Source organism: Crassostrea angulata, chromosome 5 (assembly GCF_025612915.1).
Source record: "Crassostrea angulata isolate pt1a10 chromosome 5, ASM2561291v2, whole genome shotgun sequence".
Taxonomy (NCBI): Eukaryota; Metazoa; Mollusca; class Bivalvia; order Ostreida; family Ostreidae; genus Magallana; species Magallana angulata.
Window position 1 is genome coordinate 2,870,534 of NC_069115.1, and position 10,987 is coordinate 2,881,520.

General features: G+C 34.0%; 1 protein-coding gene across 1 annotated transcript; it reads left to right on the plus strand.

Moving 5' to 3' along the window:
* Nucleotides 1–952: 952 nt before the first annotated feature.
* LOC128186392 (B-box type zinc finger protein ncl-1-like) lies at nt 953–4,068 on the plus strand (the record flags this gene model as incomplete). Its single annotated transcript, XM_052856207.1, has 1 exon — nt 953–4,068. A coding segment is annotated over one exon (606 nt), but the record flags the coding sequence as incomplete, so codon positions are not given.
* Between the last annotated feature and the right edge of the window lie 6,919 nt (nt 4,069–10,987).

A 10,987-nucleotide genomic window follows, 5' to 3' on the forward strand; every position in this document is an offset into this window, starting at 1 on the left:
GAAGTCTGCATGTAAAGTATCAGGCATTCGGCGAATTATACTATTACACATTACGATTCGCACTACTTTTTTATTAACTATGCAGTGAGAGCTTTTTTAAGATTAATTTCATATTTTGATGCATTTTTCTCGAGATTTAAACTTTTATACAGTGACATAATTATTCAATCACACTTAAATGCTTAAAAAGTTTTAATCGGGAAATACTCTAGCCTCGCCCACTATAAAAGTAAAGTTAAGTTACATGTGTATACGGAAAACAACAAAACATTGCAAATTTTTATGCTATTTGATGCATGTTGTACTTTCCGCATAACATTAACTTATTTCATTATACTGACGGTTCATATCACATGTAGATTATTTCTTTAAAAGGAATACTTTGTTTCTGTACTGACTACCGTTTACCGACAACTTTACAAGTACAGCGCCTTTGAACTTGTCAATCTCTACCCAGAGTAATCGTTCCTGCTTCGCTCCACTTATACCTCTGTTAACGAACGTCTAAAAAGTAGTGCCACGAAAACATTGGTAATGGAGTATTACTCCGAGAAATAGTTCTTTGTTTGTTACCGTGGTTTACTAATAAAAATCTTTTTATTTCAATATTTTTAGCGAGGCTTTAACAGCGGAATGTAGACTGAATACATATAAAACTATAATTTATAATATCATGATTGAGAATGGGTTTTGCCAAGATTCTTGGCATGTAGATGTTAACAGAGGTGTTGTAGCGCAGCGTAATACGCCCTCTGGTGAGAGATTGTGAACTTATGTGTGCATATGGCATGGCATCCCGATCCCGTTTCAGATAAACTTGTGCTAGCCTGGTTCCCTGAGCTACCCACTACGCACAGGAACCAGGCTAGCTCATGCGCAGGCTGAATTTTCCCCATAGCATCCGGTTTAACCTCGCTTATATATTTTCTGCGTGGACCTCAGGGTCCACGCAACAAGGAGTGGGGATTTAGTTTATACTGATTACAAAGATAGAACTGTGAACATAGTTAAGAATACACAGATACAGACAGTGATCAGACTACAAGGGTGGAGACCTTTGGGTGTATGTAGTACCTCCTCTGGTGACCTCCTGGTTGTCATGGACAGTGATGATAAACAAACAAAAGTTGTGTGTTACTCTGGCTCCACAGAGAAACAAAGTATTCAGTATGATGATAAAGGACAATCTCTCTTTTCATCTGGTTACTTTAAATACATCAGTGGGAACAGGAACCTAGATATCTGTGTGTCAGACTGGGACGCCCATAGAGTAGTGGTGGTCAATCAGGCCGGGAAACTCCGGTTTACCTACACTGGTCCTCCCTCTACTACCAGGGAACCATTCTATCCATGGGGTACCACAACAGACAGTCAGGGTCGGATCCTGACAGCAGCCAACCACCGTATCCACATCCTGGATCAGGACGGACAGTTCCTTCGATACATTTACAACTGTCATTTACAGTCTCCACGGGGTTTATGTGTGGACACCAGAGACAACCTCTTTGTGGTTGAACAGTTCACGGGTAAAGTGAAGAAAATAATATATCTTGTATAAACAGTCTGTGTATTATATATACACCGATTATACGTATTGTATGTAAACAGTTAATCTGTTTATATGTATTGAATGAAAACAAACTGTGTGTATCTATTATATGTAAACAAACTGTGTGTATGTATTATATGTAAACAAATTGTGTGTATGACATTACATTATATGTAAACAACTGTGGGTTATAATGTCACCCCTGCGAATGTGTTCGGAATGTTTTCTTTATCGTTGCTAAGTATGTAATACAAATGAAAGTTCACGAGACTTCACCGAGATTTGTTCAGTTCCTGTTAAATTTCAAGCGGAAGTATAAGTGTTCGGATAATATTCTCAAAATACGTAAGTACTGGTCGTTTTTCATATCGTATCCTACTTTGGTTTATGTTAAAACATAAAATTCTTTTAATAAGTTCGTCTTATATCACCATTTAGCGGTTTTTTATATTAAACGATAATATTCAGAACAGAGTTATCGTTCGTGTTCAACCACGTGTTGAATGGTTGAAAATACAAGTTTAGCTTTTTAAAAAAAGCTTACCGTCTTTAGAGCAAACTCTTAACAGCAATAATATATCAAAGACAATTTAATTATTTTTTTTATATAAATGTCGCCTTCTTCTCCATGCAATAGCGTGCCAAACTTTTTTTTTAAATATGTGCCTAAGAAGCGTGCGTGCTTAAAAATTGTTTGTTGAAAATTGTTTACAGCGTGTTATTTATTTGAAATCGACTGTAGTAAGTAAAAAGATATCTTAAGAAGGGTCGTATCAATGTAGTAAAATCAAAGTTAATACAACTGCATTCAGTATCACTCATTTTTAGGGTCTTCCGTTTTCCAACGGAAGACCTAATTGTTTTCGTTCTGTTTCTTTTTCTTCGCTATTTTTCTTTTTTTTCCAACAAATTTTGTGCACGCGATTTCTCTAAAACGACTCAACCGATTTTTATTAAACTTTCAGATATGATAGATACTGATCTAAACTTTATACTTAATTTTTTATTTTGACGACGTCATTTCCGTTTTTGATATATTGACGTTTTAGCGATTTTTAGAGGGTCGGCTTGTCCTAGGATCTTCTCCTTAACGATTGAAGATATTGAGTTCAAACTTTCAGGGATTGTAGTCGAAAGATTGTAGATGTGTCTTTAGGCATTCATTTTTGTCTGACTCAAAAGGCGCTGAAGCTCGCCTGGACCCGGAAATTAAGATTTAAAAAAGTCGTTATTTTTTCTGGTTTTCTTTGTTTATCTCTTATCTGAAAAATATTTTGTTAAAACATGTTATGTAAAATGTGTTAAGAATTAAATGACCTTTCATTTGATATCAAGAAAAAGGGGCTGGCCCCTCAAATTAGGGAACCAAGGGACTTTTAAGTCTTTCATCTGTAGCCCTTTACTGAGGGATATTTTGTGAAAGGTTATAGAAGCAAATATGTTTATTTTACAATTATGTATCCAAGCAATGTAATGATTTCATCATGGGTTACGTAATTAGGGGTTTTTAGGGGCCAAAAGTCCAAAATTTTGATCACCGATATCTCAGAAAGGAAAAATATTTTGAAATGAAGTATAGAGGAAAAGATGCCCAAAATGATATACTAAATAAAATTCAATCTTCAAAATTTCGTTAAACGGCCCCAATAAGGCGATAAGGGACCGGCCCCTTAAACATTCTTTCCCAGATATCTCAAGAATGGTAACGAATTTCTAAACACTTGTTGAACAAAATGTCTTTATAATTAAATGACCTTTCATTTGATACCAAGATAAAGGGTTGGCCCCTAATATTAGGGAATAGAGGGCTCTAAAGTCTTTTTCCTATAGCTCTTTACCGAGGGATAATTTGTAATAGATTATAAAAGCAAATATGTTTATATCTTACATTTATGTAGCCTAACAACATAATGATTTTCTAATGTGTTACGTAATTAGGGGTTTTTAGGGCTCAAAAGTCCAAAACTTTGATCACGTATATCTCAGAAAGGAAAAATATTTTGAAATGCAGTTTAAAAGAAAAGATGCTCAAAATGATGTACTTAACAACATGCAACCTTAAAAATTTGGTTCAGTGGCCCCGATAAGGAGATAAGGGACCGGCCCTTAAACGTTTTTCACAGATAACTCAAGAACAGTGACGAATTTCTAAACACTTGTTGAACAAAGCTCTTACACCTAAAACAAAATAGTATCTGGCCCTTAAATTGTAGACCCTCCTTTCCTGTTTTAAATCATTTTAACTGTTAAATAGCAAAATCAAGATCGAACATAAATCTCAAGTTCTAAAATCAGACAGAAGACCTCCTCGTTGCTCGCAACGAGATCGTGTCTAGTTACTGATATTTTTTTTACTGATATTAGTTTCACCGTATCTAATATACAAACTTGTTTACTGATATTAGCCATACCGTATCCAATTTCATTGGTATTTGTATAATCAAAACAAAAAGAAAAGAACAAATTATTTCAAGAGATGTTACAGAATAATGCTTTCAACTAGTTAACAGAAAAATGAAAGCCTGAATTTCACTAAGAGCCATTTTTATGTGATGATAAACAAACAAAAGTTGTGTGTTACTCTGGCTCCACAGAGAAACAAAGTATTCAGTATGATGATAAAGGACAATCTCTCTTTTCATCTGGTTACTTTAAATACATCAGTGGGAACAGGAACCTAGATATCTGTGTGTCAGACTGGGACGCCCATAGAGTAGTGGTGGTCAATCAGGCCGGGAAACTCCGGTTTACCTACACTGGTCCTCCCTCTACTACCAGGGAACCATTCTATCCATGGGGTACCACAACAGACAGTCAGGGTCATTTGATATCAAGAAAAAGGGGCTGGCCCCTCAAATTAGGGAACCAAGGGACTCTTAAGTCTTTCATCTGTAGCCCTTTACTGAGGGATATTTTGTGAAAGGTTATAGAAGCAAATATGTTTATTTTACAATTATGTATCCAAGCAATGTAATGATTTCATCATGGGTTACGTAATTAGGGGTTTTTAGGGGCCAAAAGTCCAAAATTTTGATCACCGATATCTCAGAAAGGAAAAATATTTTGAAATGAAGTATAGAGGAAAAGATGCCCAAAATGATATACTAAATAAAATTCAATCTTCAAAATTTCGTTAAACGGCCCCAATAAGGCGATAAGGGACCGGCCCCTAAAACATTCTTTCCCAGATATCTCAAGAATGGTAACGAATTTCCAAACACTTGTTGAACAAAATGTCTTTATAATTAAATGACCTTTCATTTGATACCAAGATAAAGGGTTGGCCCCTAATATTAGGGAATAGAGGGCTCTAAAGTCTTTTTCCTATAGCTCTTTACCGAGGGATAATTTGTAATAGATTATAAAAGCAAATATGTTTATATCTTACATTTATGTAGCCTAACAACATAATGATTTTCTAATGTGTTACGTAATTAGGGGTTTTTAGGGCTCAAAAGTCCAAAACTTTGATCACGTATATCTCAGAAAGGAAAAATATTTTGAAATGCAGTTTAAAAGAAAAGATGCTCAAAATGATGTACTTAACAACATGCAACCTTAAAAATTTGGTTCAGTGGCCCCGATAAGGAGATAAGGGACCGGCCCTTAAACGTTTTTCACAGATAACTCAAGAACAGTGACGAATTTCTAAACACTTGTTGAACAAAGCTCTTATACCTAAAACAAAATAGTATCTGGCCCTTAAATTGTAGACCCTCCTTTCCTGTTTTAAATCATTTTAACTGTTAAATAGCAAAATCAAGATCGAACATAAATCTCAAGTTCTAAAATCAGACAGAAGACCTCCTCGTTGCTCGCAACGAGATCGTGTCTAGTTACTGATATTTTTTTTACTGATATTAGTTTCACCGTATCTAATATACAAACTTGTTTACTGATATTAGCCATACCGTATCCAATTTCATTGGTATTTGTATAATCAAAACAAAAAGAAAAGAACAAATTATTTCAAGAGATGTTACAGAATAATGCTTTCAACTAGTTAACAGAAAAATGAAAGCCTGAATTTCACTAAGAGCCATTTTTATGGTTCTTTCGTTTTCTCACTTTTTTAAAAGATTTGAAATCTACGAAAATTGTTAAGTCGTACGTAAAATCGATCATCAGAAAATTATCTCCTTTGTGCCGAACAGTATATCAACCAATGAAATAAATGTAAATTTTCACATCATGTATTTTCTACCAATCACAAAGGAGAGGAAGTGCACAGCCCGGAGACTGTAAATTAGTCCAAGGAAGACGGTAATAAACATTGCGTGGCTTAATAAAATTATATCCATGTTTGATGCTTGTGGTGTGCAATACCATGTTTTAAAAATTAATGGATGTCTGTTTTGCATTAAAACTTAGTATATCGAGTCATTTTCAAGGAACATTCTGCATAAAATTGTATAGTTTGATTCACTATTGATGCTATTACTAGGTCAGGCGCGGATCGAAAATTAATCCTCAGGGGGGATCTCTACTTAGCATGTTAATTGTTGCAACAGCTGACAAAAACTATTTTTGTATTGTCACATTTTTTTCTGAACACATTTTATTCACCAATTAATGAAAATAAAGTTTAAAATCAATAAACCTCTAGATTTGATATTTGACTACTATAGTACCTATAGATTCTATGAACTAGACTATAAACACGAGGCACGATTTTTACTGCGAAACTGAAAGGGTCAAATAAAACCACGTGGTCTAAAATTTAAGTGACAATAACATTCACAGGGGTGATTGTATTGAATGAAAACAAACTGTGTGTATGTATTATATGTAAACAAACTGCATGTGTGTATGACATTACATTATATGTAAACAACTGTCGGTATGTATTGAATGAAAACAAACTGTGTGTATGTATTGCATGAAAACAAACTGTGTGTATGTATTAAATGCAAACAAACTTTATATGTATTGTATATATATGTAAATTACATTTTCTGTGATAACACTACGAATCGATTTTATATTCACAGTCCAATAAATTAAAATGACGTATCGTTGAGGAGCAAGCGGGGTTTGCATATTTCAAAACACAATGTGTGAATAACTTCAGATTTACCTATTGTATCGTTAGGAAATAAGAAATACGTTGATTGTAATAGTTGAAATACATAAAAATCCCTTTCACATACCTAATTAACGTAACTATGAGCTCCGGAAATTAAAGGGTCGTATATACCGGAATAATCTTATATCGTTTATTTGTACCACGTGGACTTGAACAGTAATTGACACGTGCTGAAAACTACAAGATCGTCGTCCGACGACTACGGTCATCATGGTATACGAGGTTAAAGGGACTCTCTAAACGGAACACATCATCACTTTCTCGATAATTTATCGATGGTTTACCAATTTCTGTTCATTTTATAATGAAAAAACATAAAGTGGCCTCATTCACAATCAAAGTACCGAGAGTACTGAAAGACGGGGTCTTGAAATTGTCCTGGATTTCCTCGAATGTGCTTCCAAAATTTATGAGTTTGAATTAGTTGTTACAATCTATGTTAATTCGGCTTTTTTGCAATTGTCTGATACTTTGTCTAAATTTTACTCAATCCCGGCCTTCATAATTGTAGAAAATTGACAAAACGGTATATTATGTAAAATAAGACCCCAAGGAACATTTTTAAAAATTACTACTAACCGGGAAAATCAAACAACTATATCAAAGTAGATAATTTTAATCATTAGATTCATTTAATTTTGTGATCCAAGGGAAAATCGACAAGTCGGACGATATCCGTAATAAAAGTTTTATGAAAACCCCGAAAACTCTAAAACTGCTGAATTAACACACAAAGTGAACATTTGTATACCGATAACAAACACAGGCACCTGACGCTAGAAATATTTTTTATAATAAGATTCCAAGAACTTTGACAATAAAAAGATTTGTCAAGGTCGCCATTTGATTATCTGACACGATTTTCTTCATTTGCGATTCATGCAAAATTAATAGGCAATAAAAAAAATCCTTTCGCCAATTATTACTTTTTTTGTAAACTCGTGCATCACCTACACGAATTACGATACAACCGTTCCTTTCATTAAAAATCATTCTCCAAAAATCAGAGACATAAATAACAGAGATTGTCAACTCCGCCATTAGCGTGTAAATGTTACGGGACCAACCTTACTTTGAGAACTACAAGTGCAACAGCAATCTTGTATAAGTCATTAAATTTGAACCTGATAGTGAACATGAACATGAACCTGTAAATATTTTGAGCATGTTTTATTTATAAAATATTTACAAAAACTCTTTATTTAGGTTTTAAATTAAAACTTATTGACTTTTCACAAAGTAATAGTAATGCATTACTTTACTCATGTAATTGTAATATAATGCATTACTTCAAGAAAATTAAGTAATGGTAATGGTAATTTAATGCCCTAATTCATGAAGTAATGGTAATGTAATGCATTATTTTACAATGTAATTCACCCCAAGCCTGATTCCAACTAAGCCGGAAAACATGACGTTAACATTTAACTTGGTTCTTCAGTCGATAAGATTGTTTATAATAAATATGATGTACAAGTTGCTGTCCTTTAAAAAAGGACTACAATACGTGGACCATTTGCAGTGTTTCCAACGAAAACGTGAAAGCCTTAAAATAATCAGAGATTCCACCGACTCTAGCCCTCTGCTTTTAACCACGAAATTTGTACGTTGTATAACGTATACATTTATGTATAGCCCTGACTTTTTATCTCAGAATGTAAAGGGTTCATACTTCTAAAATAATTATGATCTATCTATAAATGAAGTTTGCATGTATAGTATCATGCATTCGATGAATTCTACTATTTGCGCACACATTACGATTCGCACTACTTTGTTAATGATGCAGTGACAGCTTTGTGTAAATTAAAAATTTCATATTTTGATGTATTTTTCTTGAGATTTAAACTTTTATGCAGGGACATAATTATTCAATCATACTTAAATGCTTTAAAAAATTTAATCGAGAAGTACTCTAGCCTCGCCTACCATAAACGTAAAGTTAAGTTACATGATTGTGTATTCGGAAAACAACAAACCATTGCAAATTATGCTATTTGATGCATGTTGTAGTTTCGGCATAACATTAACTTATTTCATAATACTGATAGTTCATATCACATGCCAATCATTTCTTTAAAAGGAATACTTTGTTTCTGTACTGTTTACCGACAACATTACAATTACAGCGCCTTTGAACTTATGAACACATACGGCATGGAATCCCGATCCCGATTCAGATAAACGTGTGCTAGTCTGGTTCCCTGAGCTACCCATTACGCACAGGAACCAGGCTAGCTCATGCGCAGAATGAATTTTCCCCATTGCATCCGGTTTAACCTCGCTTATATATTTTCTGCGTGGACCTCAGGGTCCACGCAATAAGTCTTCCAAAATGTATATTCTATTATAGATTTTGCTTACAATGCATTGTTTAAAATTTAAATTCAGTTTAATCAACTAAAGAGCCAACGAACAAGAAGGCAAATTCAGACTTGTTTTTATTTTCTTTGTACAAAATTTCTTTCGAGACGAACAGCAGTCATACCGCAAGTAGACGGGAAGCCAATGAAACATCTATTTAATTTGTAAAACATCTGCATGTGTATAACCCGTCCCGATTTTAACTTCTAAAATTCACAACTTTTCAAAAATGGCACATTGCGTTTGGGAACTTTAATTTCGATTCCACCATCAACCTCTTCTAATATTGATTAATGAGCTCGTACACCAACTAAATCGTCAACGGCGCTGTGCATTTAGTTACGTAACTCATTCCACATTTGAACCCGAGCAAGAATATTTTGATCAATAAAACTATTTGTTTATTTTATAAACAGAATTTTGTTTATACACAGAGGACTTAAAATATTTAATACGTGTTTTTATAATACTTATTTACTGAAATGCATGAAAACTTTCTGCACTATTTTCTTCCGCGTAGACTCAATTCATGTGTTCTACGCGTGCCTTCCGGTTTGAGACTTCGGCTGACAGTAAACCAATAGACGGGGTCACGTGACCCCCCGTCTAAAAATGAATTTAGGTTGTGACAACTCGATAAACACGCAAAATGGATGCTTACAAAATAATAATTGTGGTTATTGTAAGGACTTTGAACAATTATTACCTGGGAGAAGTAGAAATGACATAATTTTATCAACAAACATGTCCAGGAGAATCTTCGTGAGTCCTGCATGTGTTTTGTTTATAGCACAGGCGTCGGAACCGGGGGGTGGGGGGGGGCTTAGGCCCCCCCCCTCCCTTTTTTTTTGCAAAGCTATACTTAACCATTAGGCAGATAGCATGATAAAGGGTTCAGCCCCCCCCCCCCACTTTTTATCGGAGGAAAGATTATTGTACCTAAATTTACCTTGAAAGTTAGATTCAGAGGCATATTAGCATGAGTAGTACAAAAATACTGAACCCGATCGGAAAAAAAAAATTTTAAGTCGTTTTTTTATAAGACGCGCCGTACTGTCTCTTAAATGAAATGGAAATGATATTAAATTGTAAACTGCTAAAATTTATATAAATCTAAGTAATACGGAATCGTTCGTTGAAAATTATGTGGTGATAATTTTGGTTGGGGCGTTACCAAACCCTTTAAAAATTCATTATTCCTGAAATATTTACACTCCACAAATTTTTTTCATGTTATAACACCGTTCCACACACAGGGTATTGAAAATGAAACATGAAAACATATTCATGACATTCTATACTAACTAGGTCAATTCTAAATATTTATACGTTTGCAAATAAGTTTCCTAATGCATGCATGAACCTATAGAATAACGAAAATATTCAATTCCGTATGAACCTTTTCATAATGTCACAATGATCATACCACGCGCTTATCGCTTGAATTATTGATAACCTTAAATCTCGGTAATTTAAACAATTCTGGACAATTTTCCTTTTTTAAAAATAACTGTGTAAATAAAGTAATAAACAGCAATGTTTAAAAAATTCACCGGGATATGAACTTGGTTGGTACGTGATTAAATCATCTTAGAAGTCCCTAAATTGTTTGTTGCTATGTGGTCCCGTTGCCATGGTAACCGAGGGTAAAGATGTAAAAATGGCATTTTAATTCTTATTTGAGAACATATTGTGAGTAATGTGCAGAACTTTGGGTTTCTAGGGTGGAATTTATTATTAAGAAGAGTTGTCATTTTTCAAAAGAAAGAAAAAAAATTCATGAAAAACGCATATATTTCTAGAGCGTTTCCATGGTTACTAAACAGAAATTTTAAAATCTGTTTACTTCATTTAATTTGAATAAAAAGTGCAAATCTTGGATTTTTTGGTAAACACTATTATGACTGTGCGACTAAGAATTTAAACATGAAAATTGGGAACCGTTGCTATGGTAACAAGCTTAAAAATATGGAAAATTATAATATTTT